At 36.4% G+C, this 19,456-nt stretch overlaps 1 protein-coding gene across 1 annotated transcript in view; it reads left to right on the top strand.

Moving 5' to 3' along the window:
• Window positions 1–19,456, top strand: part of LOC121318641 (gamma-aminobutyric acid receptor subunit alpha-3-like) — a 166,085-nt gene that overhangs the window by 122,304 nt on the left and 24,325 nt on the right. The window contains exon 6 of the mRNA XM_041255537.1: window positions 17,792–17,874. Within this exon, the coding sequence (XP_041111471.1) occupies window positions 17,792–17,874 (83 nt within the window). The remainder of the gene's footprint in view (window positions 1–17,791; window positions 17,875–19,456) is intronic.

Here is a 19,456-nt window from a genome sequence, read left to right on the forward strand (position 1 = left end):
AATAGCAAAGGGGGTGAATACTTATGCACGCACCACTTTTCCGTTATTTATTTTTTAGAATATTTTTTTCATTTCACTTCACCAATTTGGACTATTTTGTGTATGTCCATTACATGAAATCCAAATAAAAATAAATTTTAATTCCAGGTTGTAAGGCAACAAAATAGGAAAAATGCCAAGGGGGGGTCAATACTTTCTCAAGCCACTGTATGTGAGCACGGGGAATTGCACTTTATTAATTCACGTGCAGTTGTAACGCGACTCCAACTGAATGATTGATTAACAATTGAGTCTCGGTACAGCTGCATAAAAGCTACATGTTTTCACGCACTCGGGGTTGTGTATTCAGTGAGTGGAGAATGGGATTGGAGAATGAGATAAAGATAATAAGAATAGTTAAAGTTAAAGTATCAGCTCACCGTGCTTGTCTGTATAGTCTGTTTTGTTTGTCTTTTTTGTTTTGGCGAATGTGCCTTGTCCTGTGTTTTTTGTTTGTTACAACCTTTTTATTTTCTGTTCTGTTAATTCATTAAATGCTGAGCGAGACCATTCGCTCAGCTTCACCAAACTCCACCTCTCTATCGTTTATTTCCTGGTTCCTGTTTCTGGTCTGACGTCCCCCACTCTGGCCATCTTTGTGACACGTGGTGTCAGTGTGGGATTACCAGCGTCTTCTAGACGCAGACCAGAGTAAGAACCTCAATGTTTAAAAAAAAAAAAAAAAAAAAAAAAATGTCAGAAGACGCCATCAGGCTGAGGGACTGGATCCAGAACAATGCTGGATCAGTTCATTCTCTTCTTGTTCAACCACTCCAGTGTGGTTTTTGGCTTTGTGCTTTGGGTCATTGTCCTGTTGAAATGTGAATTTCCTCCCCAGTTTCAGAGTCTTGGCTGACTCAAACAAGTTTTCCTCAAGGATTCGCCTGTACTTTGCACCATCCACTCCCCTATCTATCATGTCAAGCTTCCCAGTCCCTGCTGAAGAGAAGCATCCCCATAACATGATGCTGCCACCACCATGCTTGACAGTTGAGATGGTGTTGATGGGGCAATGTGCATTGTTGGGCTTGCGCCTGATGCAATGCTTGGAATTTAGACCGAAAAGTTCAATTTTTGTCTTGTCTGGCCACAAAATCTTTTTCCACATGTCTGCAATATCACCTACATGCTTTTTCACAAACTCCATACATGCTTTAAGATAAGATACAGACCAGCTTTGTGTAAGGACCAGCTTATTGTTAATGTGTGAACACTGACTCCCATCTCTGACACAGAACTTTGCAGATCTCTCAAGATCATTGTTGGCTTCAGAGTGACATCCCGAACCAATTTCCTGCTTGCCCTGCTGCTCATTTTGGGAATGAGATGTGATCTGGATAGTGTCTGGTGGTATGATGCATCTTCCACTTCTAAATGATGGACTTCACTGAAATTTTCTTGTACCCTTCTCCTGCCTGTGCCTCTCTACTACTTTATCCCTGACTTTAAAGCTCCTTGTTCTTCATGGTTGCTTTGTTCTGAGTTGCAGCTTGAATGTCTTTATATACCTGATGTAAATTATCTACAAGTTAAACCACTTTCAGTACACACAGGCTGAAACCATTTCACTAATTTTGTGACCTTTCAAACAAATCATTTGTACCTGAGCTGATTTAGGGCTGCAGTAGATAAGGGGTTGAATACTTTATAAGAATACTTATAGAATATTTTTCTATAAATCTTACTTATTTATATTCTTTATGCATTTTTTTACTTTATCAATGTGGAGTAGTTTGTGTAGATTCTACATGTAAAGTCTAATTTGAAAGCATCGTGGAGTATGCTCAGTGCCAACAAAATGTGAACTTTGCAGGGGGGTGAATACTTCTGCAAACCACTGTGTGTATGTATATATGTATATATGTAAGGAATGACACATGACAGGGTGTGGGTTGTGTTGCTTTAACATTGTGGTGGTCGGGTTCATACAGCAAAGCCATATGTTAATGCAACACAATCTACAAATCCTAGAGTGTGTTATGCTGCTTATAAAACTGACACAATAATACATAGAAAAAAAACTTATATATATATATATATATATATATATATATATATATATATATATATATATATATATATATATATATATATATATATTTTTTTTAAATATTCTTCCACTTTGGAGAAAAAATAGTCACAACATTTCCAGCAGTAAATACAATAATAGAATACTATTTTATCTCAGTCGAGTTCAAAATACTTACTACTTACCTCAAAGACCTGAAGGTAGTTAAAACAAGAGCCGAGAACGTGCTAGACCCAGGGGAAGGGCAAAATTTAGCTTTGCAATATACTAGGCGGCGATGTGGGATAATTAGCTAAAACAGCTAAAATAACATTAAAACACGACTAAAGACTTAGCGACTATAAATATGTATATACACTACTTTTAGCGAAAATGATAAAAAAAAAAAACAAGTAAGGCACAATAGAGTAGTAATAAAAAACTATACTCAGGCTCTCCATTCCGAGTTTAATACATTGTGTATTGATAATGTATTAATCTAGACAAAAATAAGTTCCGCCATGCATTAAGCTATATTTAAGCCCAGTTTAAAACCCCTCAGCAGCCAATCAGGGTGCAGCATCCGAACATTCAGTTTTATATGTTTACCTATAGATAGATAGATAGTTAATAATGACGGTTTTAAATATACTATGTTGCATTTCTTTGACCGCTTTAGGTAATTATATGTAACCTGTTTTGCATTTCCATTGCCTACATATGCCTCTAAAATACCATTTTGAATAAAACACAAGCTATAGCAAACATGAGACATTTAAAACATTTTGGGCATGATTTTCAAAAGGTCATAAATGATAACTCCAGTGTTAATCAACAAATAGGTATGTAGCATTGGTTTTGGCATTTTCAAGCAGTCGATATACCTATTTCCTTATTAAATAATCGTCCTATTGTGATTTCTGAAATTCTGTTGATTTACGAAATAATGTTAATATTTTAACGAGCAGAGCTTTTTTTGTTTGCGTGAGAATTTAAGAGCAAATCCATGTTAATTGTCATAATTTATCAGAAGTTAATTTGCAGTTGGAAAAGGAGGGTTCTAATTAAGCAAACAGTGTATAACTCACCTTGAAACAAAAATTTAACAGACGGCAGCTGATGAATCAGAGAGAGTGAGTGTGCAGGAGAGAGTTAATTTCTTATTGACAACCTAGATAATTCAATATTTGTAGTTATGAAAATAATTTAATCTTTTCTGTATTTGTGGTTATGAATGAGATCACTTTGTTTAAATAAACTTGTTTTATTTGTAACTTTACTGAGCATTTGTTGCATTGCTAAAATAATATATCGTTATTTGCACTTAGTGTAATGATACTGTAACGGAACCTGTCCTGGCTAGGTTGTGTTCTAACTGGATTGAAACAGAGTAGCGAGTAGCTGCCACCACCTTTGGTTACCCAGGACGGTCCGGATAAATAACCCCAGAAGCAGAATGTTATATTTACAGTAGCTAGGGAACAGAGCGAAGCACCAGGAAACAGCTAGAATCAAAAAGGATATATTTACTTTAAAAGGTATAAAAGTTTAAAAGTATAAAAATAATCTGGGTATACAATTTAGTACAGGCAAAATGGACAATTGTTGAAAAACAGTTACTATAACCAACAAATATGTTTGATCCAGTCCGTTCCCATACAACAAGTCCAATTATTATATATTACAATTAGGCCTTCAGTTAAATTACCATACAGCAATAAATCAAACTTCAATATAACATAATCAAATATTACCAATACAAACCAATATTCAAATTATAAAAGAAAAACCACACAATCCAGAGACAACAACTTCAGTGTAAAACAATCACACACATTTCAATTATAACACAAATCAGTTAGATTAATTGCTGTATGGATAATTAACTAGACAATGGCAACTCAATCACTAGGCACAATTTGCTGAGTATCACCTGGCAGAGATCAATGTTTTATTAATCAGTTTACAAATACAATACTATCAGTAATTCATAAACTATTCAGTGCAAATCAGCAACAATTAATAATAAGTTTAAAAAACAGGTTATATTATATAGGCATTTCATACCCAGCCAAGTGTGTATTAGCAGCAATCAATATTGCGTTAAAACTAGATTCTATTATTTCAATAATTCATAAACCATTCAGTACATATTAACAGCAGTACAAGTTATATTTAAGCAAGCCCAATTATCAATAGTTCATAGGCTTTTCCGGGAGTTTCAGCAGTACTTGTAAGCCAGAATAATTTGTTTAAGAACAACAATAAATACACTATGAGGTAGGTAACAGATTCAGATGTCCACAGTTATCAGTAGGCTATTGCACATAACCCAGCAAAAAGATAAACACAAGTAAATACAATAAAATAGTTAATAAAAATACAAGTCCCCCAGGGTCTCTCGCACAGCACACAGCTCCATTCAATTCGTTTAGTTGCATTTCAGTTCAGTCCAGAGGCAGCCACAAACCCCGTCAGCGACCCCTCAGCAGCAACAAAAACCAAATGGAAGTCAAAACCCCAAAAATCAGCTCTCAGTCCATCCTGCACATTCCTTTTATCCAGTTTGTTTGTAATTATTCAATAACAACAAGTATGCCGTCATTGGTCGCAATGCTCAATTCAATTAAGGTTGCCAATGTTTCAATCAATGCGTGACTGGACACACAATACTACCAAGAAATTATCAATGCAACTGTAGCCTATTTGAATTCTGCACACGTACATTATATGACAGCTGACCTCTACTGTAGATTTTATTTGAATTATACAACTGAAAACGACATGTTAGATATTATAATAACGTCTCCTTCGGTAATTGCAGATTTGCAATGCGTCCTTGGCTTTTAACACCTGTGTCTTATCCACACAAGAATGAAGAACAGGCATACAAGGGCACACAGATCCACTAGGAATGTGATCGTGATCATTGACATGGAATTTGACTTTATGTACAATGTACACTTTCACCTTCACACGTTTATATGCATTTAAAATGTTCTTATAATACTGTGGTTCTTATAATAAGTGTTTGGTGGCTACTTCTAATCATGTTGAGTTTATTTATCGCTGAGACGAGCAAAGAATTCCAGAGAAAATGCATGATTAGAACATTCACCAAACAATTAATTGTAAACAAATTGTAACCTATCGTTTTTTTTAACTAAAAAAAAGATTGCAAAATGCATAAAAGAGTTGTATATAGTAATCTGTGGCAAAATATTCCCCCAAAAAAGTGGAAATGACTCGTGATTTTTATTTATTTATTTATTTTACTCTGTGCCATCAGATTTTTTATCATGAATCAGCATTTTGTATGTGAAGTGTTCTAAATAAAGGTACATTCTGCATGACAAAATGTACACTTTTAAATGAAGTTTACAAATTATACACACCATAGACATTCCCATTATTTTTTATATCCATTTGGCTGCTGCTCGCTGGCAGGAGAGCCACCTCCCTGCATGGCGTACGTTAAGAGTTTCCATAACAGAGAATTATATTTCCATTAGTTTTTCTTGATCTCGTTAACATGTATTTTGATTAATGAGTTCCCCTTATCTAGTTGTTGAGATAGGAAGTGATGTAGATGACCTGCGATAATTAAGCTTTTTAACGAGAAATGCATTCACTAACGACCTTGACTCAATTTCAAAGCATTAACAAATGGATTTAACACATTTCGTTTGAAAATAACTTGCTACTAAAGCTCTCATTACTATACCCAGACTTCGATACAATAACTGTTTTTTGAAAATCCTGCCCCATATCTGTAATTAAGTTATAGAAAGATCTCTGTTTGCATGCCTTACTCTCAAGAAATCTGTTACACAAGGTCATTTCACCTCAGCAGTTTCTTCTGGGTCAAAGCTGCTGGTTGTTTAGACGGGAAAGAAGCTGTTGGGATGAAGAAAGTGCAACACAATCTTAACACTTGGTTTGCAAACAGTTTTTTCTTTAACCTAATGTAGTATCAGATGGATATAAGTTATAAAAATCCTTATTTTACTAAAATATGTGTTTCAAAATTGCACATTTATGGTCTACTATATACAACAAATGGAAGTGAACAACAAGTAACATTCCTGAGGTTATCTTTTTTGCTGCAATCACATTATTGCACACAATTGTGTTATGAAGCAACAGCAAATTGTTCTACGTTAAGCACAGGATATAATGTACAAGCTGTCCCTGCACTGTATAGTAACTGAATGCCAATACAATCTCCAGGCTTAGGGATTATTGGCATCCTTTGCCGATGCTCCCCAAAGTGTCAACAGATTGCTGATAAACGTTTCTATGCTTATTCAACTTCCTTTTCCTGGAACGCCTCGTCACTTGCCCTCAGAAATCAGAAAGGAGATTATCCTTTTCAAACAAGTTGTCCTCAGGGTGACTTACCTCACTATTGTGTTTTGGCTGTTATTGTTAGCCAATGCTCTCTTCTTCTCTTTCATGTTGCGGTTTCTGTGTCTCGTGAAAATATAATGTCATGTGATTAAACATTTGTGTAGAGGGACTGGTGCTTAAGACTCATCTGAGTATAACTACATGTATGTAAATATATAATATATATTATTATATCTCGGTTACATATATAAGATCTATATATATATATATATATATATATATATATATATATATATATGAGAGGAATGGTAGTTCCTCGTACAAGTTAGTTGGAAACTACCGAGACTCTGTATATAGCTCCAAGAGTTTTGCTGTTTTCACCATATTGCAGCGGCAAAACTAAATCACTTAGAATTACAATCTGTACCAGAACCAAAAGACTGAAACTTTCTTACATCAAATGTGAAAAGAAAAACGTCAATACCTGTTTTACACAATGAGAAGATATAAGTCGTCAAACTAAGGTAAAATTGTTAGTTTTCTTCTTCTTCCTCTTCCGTTTCTTACTTTTTAGTTTTTTTAGAGTGTGTAGTAAATGTCTTAGTCTCTAAACACAAAACACAATTAAACTGCACTGCACTCACAGCACTCATGCTTGACTAGCAGGCCATTTAAATATGACACCGCCTGTCTCCTCACACATCAGCAGCAGCCAGCAGCAAGCAGGCTGTGACTTAACTAGTCACTTGCTCACACACACACATACACACACACACACACACACACACACACACACACACTCCCACATCCAAGCACAGAGTACATCTGAGATAATGCAGACAATTTTAAGAATATATCACCTTAAGCTTATTAATGGTATATAGATTAAGTATATGGCATGTTTACTTTAAAATAATGAGGTAGATTACTTATAGTTACTTCATCAAGTTTCACTAAAAGTTATTTCACGCGCAAACAAAATAATTAACAGTTCAATTCTGTGTGAATGTGTTACAATTAATTAATTTAGTTCCATGAAAGGAAAATGCAACTGGAATTATACTCAACGGTTCCTTGAAGCTTAGACTTTTGGTCCGCTGGTTTGGAAACTCAATCTGTCTTTTTTGTCCATTTCAAAACTCTCCTCTCTGCAACAAAGTCTTCAATCCCACTTTGGAACAAACTCAGAAACAAAGCTTGCAATTCTCGATAGAATAAACAAACAGCTGCAACAAAGTCTTTAGTCCTCGGTATAGGATCCACAACAGCGCCCGTTTCCTCTGCCCTCTTCGTTGAATCTTTCAGCTATGCAGGTAGCAGGGCACAGTTTCTTTTGGATACTGTGGTTTTGGTGTAAAGCAGACCCAGACTGGTTTGTCTGATAACAGTCGCTGTGAGTTTTACGGCAGTCCTCTAGCCGGGCCTCAGTCTCGTTGCTTGTGGTAGTTGACTCGCTGACAGCTTGCTTCTTCTTCTTGGGTCTGTTTCAGTTCTGGTCTTGATTTCGTTTTTAGACAGAGTCCCGGAGTTGCAGCTTTCCTTAGCAGAGTGACAGCACCTTGTTTAGCATTCGATGTGGAGTGCAAAATGTTCAATTTCGCTTTGACTTTTATAGTCTTTTTCCTCTGCTGAGTTGCCTCTTTCATGAGATCATTTGTGTATCTTGTTGTTGCAGTTGGGACTTGTAGACATCTGTACTTTGTCTTCCTTGCACCAAACCACTTGTGTTTGCAGTTTTGCAGTCTCTTTACTGACCTTTCAACCTCAACAAGTTCAGATGCCCTCCACCTAGCCCTGGTCATCTTCAGTTCAGTATTCCTGCCAGGAACCAAGGGGCCCTTTTTATTAAGACACAGCAGTTTGTTATTTTTCCTAAGACATAGCAGTTAGTTTCTTTCCTAAGACACAGCAGTTTCATTAATTAGTCCAGTTATATCATTAATACACGTTCGTGTATTATCATATTCAGGGAATATGTCCTACAATACCATAAAATGGAATTGTACACAAGAGTGGCATGTAGCTTCCTTTAATAAATCTCTGATCTCTGATAAATTGTAGTTCCTCATTTAATTAAAAATAGAGGAATAATTTATTACGTAGAAATAAATAAATAATTTTAAAAATGCATTGAGGAATACATATATTTATAAATAAATATTTTTTTTAAATAAATACATGTAAAAATTAATGTTTATATTATAAATGTATGAATAAATTAATAAATAGCAAGCCAGAAAAATATGTTACATTAATTGATTTAGCTGATGCTTTTATCCATGTTATCTGTATCTTTCTTTGTAAAAACCTATGAAAAGTAATAATTTAATATATTTGCTATTTCTTTCTCTTCATCTATAACTTTGCCATTTGTATCTCTTAGACATTTAACCTCCTCTTTGAATGTTCTCTTGCTGTAATAATATTGGAAAAACATTTTGGAATTGGTTTTAGCCCCCTTAGCATTGTTCATTTCTATCTGTCTCTTGGCCTTTCTAACTTCCTTTTTGACTTGCGTTTGCAGTTCCAAGTACTCTTTTTGTGTACTTTGTTTTAGGTCCCTTTTAAACACTCTGTAAAGTGCCTTTTATCACTGTTTTTTTTTTTTTTTTTTTTTTTTTTTTTTTTTTTTATTGATCTATTAAACCATTTTGGCAATTTTGTTTTAGATTAAGATTTGTCTACTTTTGGGATGTAATTGTTTTGCACCTCTAGTACTACATTTTTTAAAAAACAGCCATCCTTTTTCTGTGGATGTTTTCTCTATTTTATTCCTACTACGTCTACTTCTGTTAGAATTTACTTTTTGGGTTTTAAAAATCACTTCAAATGAGACCATGTTGTGGTCTGAGTTTGCCGGTGGTTCTGTGACCTCTGTTTTAGTTATTCTATCTTCGTTATTTGAAAAGCCTAAATCAAGGTATGCCTCCCCTCTAGTTAGTGCCTTGACAAATTGTGTTAGGAAGCAGTCATTTGTCATTTCCACCATTTCAATTTCATCCGTCGTGCTCCCCACCGGGTTTTTCCATTTTATATGGGGGAAGTTAAAATCCCCATTAGTATGGCTTCTCCTTTGCTACACGCATTTCTAATGTCATTTTATAACAGATTATTTTGCTTGGTGTCTGAATTTGGCAGTCTAAAGCATGCTCATATTATTATGCCCTTTGAATTTTTGTCCATTATTCTGACCTATATTGATTCAGCATTATTTTCTTCTTCCAGATTAAACACCTGGGCTTCAAGACTGTTTCTTATGTATAGCGCTACCCCTCCGCCTCTTCTATCCTGCCTGTATTTCCTATACAGTGTATACCCACTAATATTATATTCATCCCCATCACTCTCAGACAACCAAGTTTCAGTGACACCTATCACATCATAGTTACTTATTAGTGCAGTAGCTTCAAGTTCTAACATTTTGTTTCTGATACACTAGCATTTAGATAAATACATTTAATGGCTGCCCTGAGTTGTTGCCCTTGTTTTGATGTGGTCTCCCTTCTGGGTTTTTTGTTGATTTCTCCCACCTTCCTTTCTAGTTTAAATGCTTCTGAACCTACTCGAGAATTTTTTCTTTGAGTAGTTTGGTTCCCTTTTTATTTAAGTGCAGTCTGTTCCTCCTATATAGATAATCATTGTTGTAGAACGTGGTCCAATGATCAAGATAGGTGAAGCCTTCCCGTGTGCACCAAGTCTTCAGCCATGCATTTAGATTAATTATTTCCAGCTGTCCGTTGCAAGGTACCGGCAGTATCCCAGAAAATACCACAGTTTTTGTCTTGTCTTTTAATTTCCTTCCTAGCTCTCTGAATTAGTTTTGCAGGTATTTTGGTCTGTCTCTTCCAATGTTGTTTGTACCAATGTGGACGACTACTACCGGGTTGTCTCCTGTTCATTCTAGGAGCCTGTGCACGTTCTCAGTGATGTACGTGACAAAGGCTCATGGAAGGCAGCACACTGTTGTAGTAAGGGGGTCCAAACTGCAAACCTGAACTTGCTGTGTTTCTCCATATTTAGTCCCCAACATTCATGACATCCCTTCTTTTTGCTGTCTGGCCACCACTGTTAATAGTCCTGGATGTTTTTCCTTTTGTTCTCTTGATGTTTCGATGATCTAAATTTTGAAGTGGCTCAAATTTGTTGGATGTTTTGATTTCTGGTGGTTGTGTTTGATGAAGTTTCTCCCTGCTTCTGTCTACCTAAATCCAGCTGTTTTGACCTTCTTCTATCTCCCTGGTGGCTTTCAGTCTGTTAGGGGTGGTGCAGACTTCCATGTATTGTGGGTGTGCCAGCTCCTCAAGATCCTGTCGCTGTCTCATTTCTTGTAGCTCCATTTCTAGCATACTTTCTAGTTTAAACAAGTCCTGCATCTTGTGACACTTTACACACACTTGGTTTAGCTCTGCTGGGTTTTCTCGGATATATATATATATATATATATATATATATATATATATATATATATATATATATATATATATATATATATATATGAAGAGTTTAGATGCAAAACGCGATATACGCCATTCACACCAAAACTGAGCTAAAAGCACGATCATTCATCTCACAGTGGCTACTTTCTGATGTTCAATGTCCTTTGTCCTCAAAACACGATATACACCATGTTAAATAAAACTCAAATGAGCGTTTCTTTCCATAATACGCTATACGCCAAGCTTTTAATTTAGCAAAATCCAAAAGGAAGTGAATTTTCTAACGGAGCGTAGCAATGGTGAATAAGCATTCACAAATAATCCTTAGAATACTGTCACTAGATCAGAACTGTGAAACCTCCCTTCATCTCCCTTGCATGCCACACTTAATGGTGTTTTATGTTTGTGTTTTCCCTCAGCGCTGGATGTGAAGTTTATCGTCTGAATTTACTGAAACGCGTTGCATCTTTAGAAGTGTAAAGTCATTTTACAAAAATGTGGCGATTTATACTTGGTTACGACCCTGACTGAAGATGTCCTTAGCAAAGGGGGCCGGTTGTACTAACGAGGTCAAACAATAGGTCACGTATTACTAAATATTTTAAAACTAATAAACAAACAATTACCATAATGAACACTATCGTAGTATGTTGCTTAAAACATAATAACACAATATTCATAATAACGTTGAGTTCTTATCTATAAACAGTAACACGTTTAAAGCTCGATACTCACTGTCTGTAGCTTGGTGTTGTTTACGTTATCGTCAGTATATTTTAAGTAATTGAAAGCTGAAATTACTTTAAAAACACACTTTTGTTATACCAATACAGTATTGGTGAGCGATAATCAGTTTGTTTGAAAACCAGGCTTTAATCACTGATAACAGGCAGTGATTCTGTGAGTGCTCCGGGACTCAAGCACCAATGGGAAAATAAGGTCCTGATAAATCACCTGTTCTGTCAAATTATAGTGTGGATGCTTCACAAGCAGAACTGTTATTGCAGGGTTTAAAAATATATACTCCATTTATAAAAAGTTTCCCAGCTTTCTTGAAAAGATCTATGTTTCCCGTCTGTTTCGTTTGTATTTATTTTTCTCTCATTAGCATCTATAGTAGATTCAGCGTCCGTCATTTCTGGCAGATTCTACTGTCCTTGCTGAAGTGTTTTTCTCCCACTGTTAATTTTAAAAAAATAGCCACCTAGCTAACAGTTTCATCCCGAGGGCTGCAGTGAAACCTACTGTCTTTAGTGAAGACCACGTGTATGTGAGTAATTCACAGCCAGCCAGCTTTTTGTAAACAGCAGCACATGTAATGCACAATTAAATAAACATTTTATTTGTGTCATCGGTGTCAATTTCAGGTGGAGCTTCATGGTCGGCAAGGTTACACAGCTGAGAGATTTTTTTTTTCCTCTGTCAAACCCGTCTGGTGCTGTCAGTGTCAGTTTCTCAGCACACAGTACAGTGAGCATTTGCGAAGGTGCATTGTTAAAAACAATGTAAAAATGTAACCTTTTTTTATTTTTATTTTTTAGCAAAATAAAATCTAAGCCTATTTTTAGGGACTCCAACTGTTGTTGTTGATTCCAACTTAGGCACTTCGCAGCGTGGGGAGCTGGCCCCCCCGGCGGGGGGTGGGGAGGCGGGGGCCCCATATGTTAACCGAGCGAGGCCAGGCGAGTGTAAGACCCACAAATACAACTTTGCTGTCGACTCTGGACAGTCACATTTGGGTGTTTCCCGCCCCTACAGTCTGAACACCTGGTGACCTGTGGAAAGAGCAGTAAACAGGACGTGCCACACCATTACAAGACACTAACCAAAAAATACAAGATGTAGACAATTCAAGCAACAATCCGTGCGTAATGTTCGATGGGGGGATGTTCGTTGTTAGGCACGCAGGACACACCTCGCTTCTCTGGTCTTAAATAAATCGCTTCGCTCGCTAGCTCCTCACTACTACTCTCTCCTAGCAGAACTTATCATCTCTGATTCCACTCTTTCACTTTTCTATAAGGCACCTGAGACGAACTGTTATGGCTGATTTTATTAATCGCTATTTAAATAATTGCATAAGAAGTTATAAATATACAGTAATCCCTCGTTATGCGAGCGTAATTCATTCCTTGAAAACTGCTCTGGGCGAAATCTCGTATAACGGAAATTAAATTCCCATTGGTTCCCATGTTATAATCTTCGATTGGTTCCAGTGCCCAAAAATTGTCCTCTTCAACACCCAAATGTCCCCTTAATAAAGGACAGAACAGTATCTAAATATGAAATCACTGAAATTCTGTATCAATTATTAAAGAAATTAGCCTAAAATTGTTCAGTAAATGACAAATAAACAATCTCTTGCGGTATGCGCGAGTCCCCCACAAATAAAGACCGGGGCTGACACAGTTTTCTTTCATGCGCTTATCATAGTGTTAGAAAACGTATGTCATAATAAATATTAATGAAGTTGTAAAAAAGCTAACAATAAATAACGCACAGTTATGAAAAAGAAAATTAAAAGAGAATATTAAATAAAAAACAGAAATAAAAAAAAACTTAATAAGTAAATAAGAGATACCAGAAGAGAAAATGTTGTTACATCAGCTGACGACAAATCTTTAACTGACGAACAATGGGCCCTATTCATTATTGCATTTTCACAGTTAATTCTAGCGTCACAATACGCATTAGAAAATTAATGACAAAAACGATTAATTGTTTGCGTCTTCCCCCTGTTGATGTGCCAACGTGGATCGTTAATTACCGCAAACTCATCCACGCATTCTTAACGTGAACCTATTAAACACAGTTGACACGCCCGCTGACGACAGTTGCTGAGCGATTCATCAATTAAAATTGCGCTAATTAACTACTGTACTATGACCGATAAATAACCTCTATGAAATCCACCACACATTTGCCGCTACACATCTTTTTTCCGAGCATTAGCTTGTTTCATAGGGACAGTACATCGCCGCTGTTATGACTGGTTACAGCCAGCGAAGAAAACGACACTGCCGAGACAAATTCTATTATATGAGACTTACAGATAGAGATAAAAAAGAGGTTCCGCTTGAGCTGAGGCAAAATATTGGAATTATATAGGGATCTTGAGCCAAATATTCACTGTAAAACAAGAAGGAGCCAATCCATTGTTCCGATTAATAGATTGCTAGCTGCATTAATGTTTTACAGTTCAGGATCATTCCAAAGAAACAACAGTGATGCATTTGGATTCAGTCAGTCCACAATCAGTAGGATTGTAAAACAAGTTACCAGTGCATTACTATATAGAATATCTACTTATATCTCCTTTCCACTTAATGCAAGGGAACACAATTCTATAAAGTAGGGATTTTACGATGTTGCAGGCATGCCTAATGTTTTAGGGACAATCGATTGCTCGCATATACCATGTAATAATGGTAACGTGTTCATTAATAGAAAGGGTTGGCATTCTATTAACATGCAGATAGTGTGTCGACACGACTATATAATGACTAATGTGTTCGCCAGTTTTCCGGGATCTACACATGATGCCTTAATTTGGGATCGAAGTGCACTGTGTGCATATTTTGAAGGTGATAATTGTCCTGATGCCTTCTTACTGGGTAATTGTAATTTATTATTATTATTATTATTATTATTATTATTATTATTATTATTATTATTATTATTATTATTATTATTATTATTATTATTATTATTATTTATTAAATTATACATATGTAATCCTAATGTGACAACATGTGTGGACTGTCGACGATTAGTAGATCGATTAAATGAAACTGCTAAATGGAAAGTACTATTGTAACAACAACATACTGGACTTTAAATATGAATGTAATTATGTTATAGGAGACAGCGGTTATCCCTTGTGATTTTGTTTGATCACGCCAGTGAGCCATCCAAATGGAGCAGCAGAGGAGAGATTTAATGCAGCGCATGTAGCATCAAGAACGGTCTTGAGCGAACGATTGTATTACTGAAGATGCGCTTTCGCTGTCTTGATAAGTCGGGTTGATGTCTTCAGTATGATCCACAAATGTGCTGCAAAATCATAGCGGCCTGTTGCATTTTCCATAATATCGCACAGAAAGAATCTGTTGACTCAGATAATGACTTTTTAGCCATAGAAAACTTCATCTAAAACAGTGATGGTGAAATAGAAGGGGAACCATTTTCAGAAGGGGGGAGAGAGAGAGGACATCCTATTAACACTTTCTTCTCTACATGATAGGACTGTGACATATACTAATGGGTAATATTTGTATCCATATTCAAAAATAAGTGTGTTTGAGGGATTGAATAGGAGGCTATATTATTTTATGATTATGTAGGCTACATTTTTGAATATGGAAACTAAACATATGGACAATAAAGTGGACAGTAATAAATAGGCCTTCATATTTGATTTAGTGAAAAAAACGGAAACCCCTTAGTTGTATTCATTATTTATATTGCATGCTAATTTTACAGATGCATACAAAAAATGAACAAATGTAGACATACAATAACACTAATTAAACTGCAACATTATTATTTTTTTTTTTAATATAATAAAAGACCTATCCGAAGGATTCTTCCTATATTATTTTGGGAGAGATTACTCTAACATGTGTCTTTTTGAATGTTTTCCTGCATTTGCCCTCTGTGTTCTCTGCTTTAGAGTTGCATGTTTAATTTTTTTATAATCAGTCACTGATTTAGCGGATGTTTATTTTTTTTAAAATATTAACAAAATGGAAACGCATTGCACGGATTGAAACCGGCACCTCTAGCACAGCAGCAACAGTGCCGATCCACTGGACAAGAGAGCCGCGACCCCTTACGGGTGTGTCAATATTGCTATGTTGTGTCACCTACCAGTCCTGACCCCTACCCCATGCATGCCACAGCCGGTGTACACTGGAAAAACACTGGTGTATCTTAACCTCTCTGATGAGGTACTGCAATGGCTTCATAAAGACATACGAGATGTGACCCTCCTCATTATTGATGATGTGTCCATGATTTCCAGTGTCACCTTATTGTACATCCATCTTTGTCTGTGTGAGATTTTCTAGACTGCTAACACAGATGATGGCTACTTTGGAAAAATCAACATCTTACTTTTGGGGGATTTGCTACAGCTTTTACATCTCTGATGCGAGATAGGGATTCAGAAACTAAACACCTACACTGATCATCAGCCAGCTCACACATACCATCTCTGATACGAGATGAGGGCTCAGAAACTAAACATCTACACTGATCAGCCAGCTCACACATACCATCTCTAATGCCAGATGATTGCTCAAAGACATCTGCTAAGGGAGGTTGAAACTCAAATTAACACAAAATGAGACCTGGGAGACGCTGTTCATTTCGTGTTCAAAATGATTGGTTGACAATCTTTGTCCAGTCCATTTTATTGTAAAGAAAACTGACCTTACATGGGCTTAAGATGCTGTACTCAGAGCTCAACTTATTCAAGTCGTTTAACATAATAAAGATTCAGAGCTAACTGAATTTTAAAGCAGTAGAAAATGCATGCAACTGTACTGACAAAAAAAACATCCATTCTGTGGCGTGTCATTGTTTTATAGATAAGAGACGACAGTTTCAGGAGCAATGCAAGGCTGATAACAAAGCATGCTAAATGATGTTTGATAACTGAGTTCTGTGAAAAACAGGTCTGATGTTTCTAAAACTCTGGAACTAGGAACCATAAATATTGCTTCTTGGAAATGGTCTGATACAGAGTTACAGACCCATGAAACTGCAGTTCCATGCTTACCATTAAAGCACTTACCCTATTCACACTACTCAAGTATTGCATCTATTGCGATTGTGAATGATGCGAATGGCAATCACATGGTTTCAACCAGGTATTATTTCAGGTATTATTTAGCTTGCGTGGATAGGGTCCTCCTGTTTTATAATGACATCTGGACATCAATGCTGTTGATTTAAAAGTCCAATGTACTGGGTTAAGAAGGTACACTGTACTGCTATGCTGCTTTCCAGTGCATATTTACCCTGGTCTTATTAAACAACGCTGGTGTTAACTTTGCATTATTACTGTTGTACGTGATTCTAAAGCTGCAAGACTGTTTATAAAAGTATTATGCCTTTTTGTTCTTGTTCTGTTGTTGTTGTTGTTTACAGCTTAGGAAACCTTTCTTGCCAAGTTCTAGAAATGCGTGCTTGTTTTAGTTGAGTCTATTGCACAGGACAGTATTGTATTGTGCAGTGCTCCATACTGAATGTGTATCAAGCTTGCAGTTCGAAAGGGAGTTTTTTTTAATGTAGGTGGTGCATTGTAATGCACATCCCTGAATCCCACAACAGATCGTTTCCATAAACAAACCCTGCATCCTTTATCAGGAGCCTCTGCAGGAGTCCATTATTGTTAACGGCTAAAGAGTGTGTATGTGTGTTACCTTAAACATACCTATACTGTGTAACTTGTAACAGTAAATAGTTGAATAATATTAAAATACAGCCAGTATCATCATACTATAATGTTACACTGTGTTTCCATGTTTAATTAATGAGTGACACAATCATAGCACTCCAAGTACGTTCATGGACTGTAATATTCTAGTCATAGAAAAGGTACAATGTAAGGGAACCAATGTTTAACCCTTTTATCAAAGCTCTTCTTAGCAAGCTGGTGTAATCTGGAACAATGCTATCCTCCCACAATGAAGAATGCAAGAATGCCATAGCATTTATTTTACATGGGATTTTATAAGGCAAACCCATCTTCGCAGGCTGCTGTTATTGTTAGTATTTTGGTAGCAATTTGCTTGATCATGTGAATGTGAATGGGTCAGGACCTGGACTGGTGAGTGCAGGTATGAAAACAGTCAACATCCTTCTAGCAGATTAGATTGTGTCACAATAGTTGTTACGAACCCTTTGACTCTAAGGCTGAATTGATAATGTCAAGTGCTCTCTTCTGTTTCAGGTTAACAATCCATGCAGAGTGTCCCATGCACCTCGAGGACTTCCCAATGGATACACATGCTTGTCCATTAAAGTTTGGAAGTTGTAAGTTTCAGTTTTTTGTTTGTTTTTCCATTTCCCTTTTTCATGATGTTCGCAATGATTTAGCTCCAATATCTCTACATGTGTCTTGCTTGGAGAATCAAAACTGGCAGGCATTGAACATCCTTGTTACATTCAAATCACTTGGTATACAAATATATATAGGTTGATGTCAAGCTGTTTGAAATAAAGACTTTCTCAGTCCTTCTCTTCCCTGTTCCTTACTAAATCAGTACACGACACCACTTAACCTGTATTTTAAATGTAGAATCCTCTCTATGCAAAATAGTGCATGGTAGTTTTTTTAATTAGTTTACTCATGGATATAAGGGTTCAGAAACCAGACAAGGCAAAGCAGAATTGGTGATGCAATGCGGCATGCACTTGAGGAAAACGCAGTGACTTGGAACTGTGTTCAGCCAGCAGTACCCACTACGCTAAGTATTCATTAAATTAACAGCTGACTCCCCCACAGTCAACTTTCACTCAGTGCTGAAAAAAAGTAGCAAGAGTATAGCCGTTGGTAATTTAAATATGGGAAGTGCTGAATCATGTGCTGCCACCAAAGGCAATACTCAGTTGCTGATATTGAACTATTGAAAGGGAGCAGTCTTTTACTGCCGTAGGGTGCTAGAGAATGAATAGGAATGGATGCAATGCTGGTAACTCTATTACAAAGAGAAGTAAGTTTCTAGGAGGAAAATCCTCACAGATTGCTTCACAGTAGATTGTATGAGTTTCCCTGAATTCTAGGAAGGGCTTACCCATTACATAACACTGTGCTGATTCAGGTTTGACAACCCGTGACCTTAAATATTTGCATATACTTAATAATTTATTATAGTAGAACCCAACTACTCTTAGCACAATAAAAGGGAAACAGTAATAATGTTGTATTCAAAAGCTATCTAAATGGATTTTAAATTAGCATTGGGTAACACTCATTTAAGTACAGTGTACTTAGTGAATAATTCATGAGTAATTACTGTATTTGTGTAATTTCATCACTGGGTTTCCCTGATGTTTTTTTCAGATTAGAGCTGAGGTATATCTCACTGTTCACAGCTCTCTAAGCCAGTCCAATTGCTATTGTATCTCTGGAGGTTCATTTGATTGGCACAGTTTCATATCCTGCCACACTTCAAGTATGAAAGTTAAATTAAGCGTAACAATACTTTCAATGATATTTCAGCAATTTACCTAAACCTCAGAGAAAATGCAGCTCTCTCACCAGAGCAGGGCAAAGGTGCGAGAGGCTTTTTCTGATATATTCATCAGAAGCATATGTGGCAGGCTGGCGAGTGGATAGAGGCCCAGAGACAGTCTGTAGTTCAAAAAAATATACTTTTATTATAAATGGATACAAAAATAAAAGGGCACAAGGGCCAAAATAAAGGGATTTAAACACAAATAAAGCAAGACAAAAAGCAAAAATAACAATTTCCAGGCTGGGTAATGCCTTCACTGGATTCAAACTTTCAAACATACAAACAACACCAACCTGCTTCCTCAGCTCCCTCTTCCCAAATGAGAAGCAGAGGCCTCCTTTTATGTCGGGTGGCTGGGCGCTGATTGATTGTTAATT

Source organism: Polyodon spathula, chromosome 7 (genome assembly GCF_017654505.1).
Source record: "Polyodon spathula isolate WHYD16114869_AA chromosome 7, ASM1765450v1, whole genome shotgun sequence".
NCBI lineage: Eukaryota > Metazoa > Chordata > Actinopteri > Acipenseriformes > Polyodontidae > Polyodon > Polyodon spathula.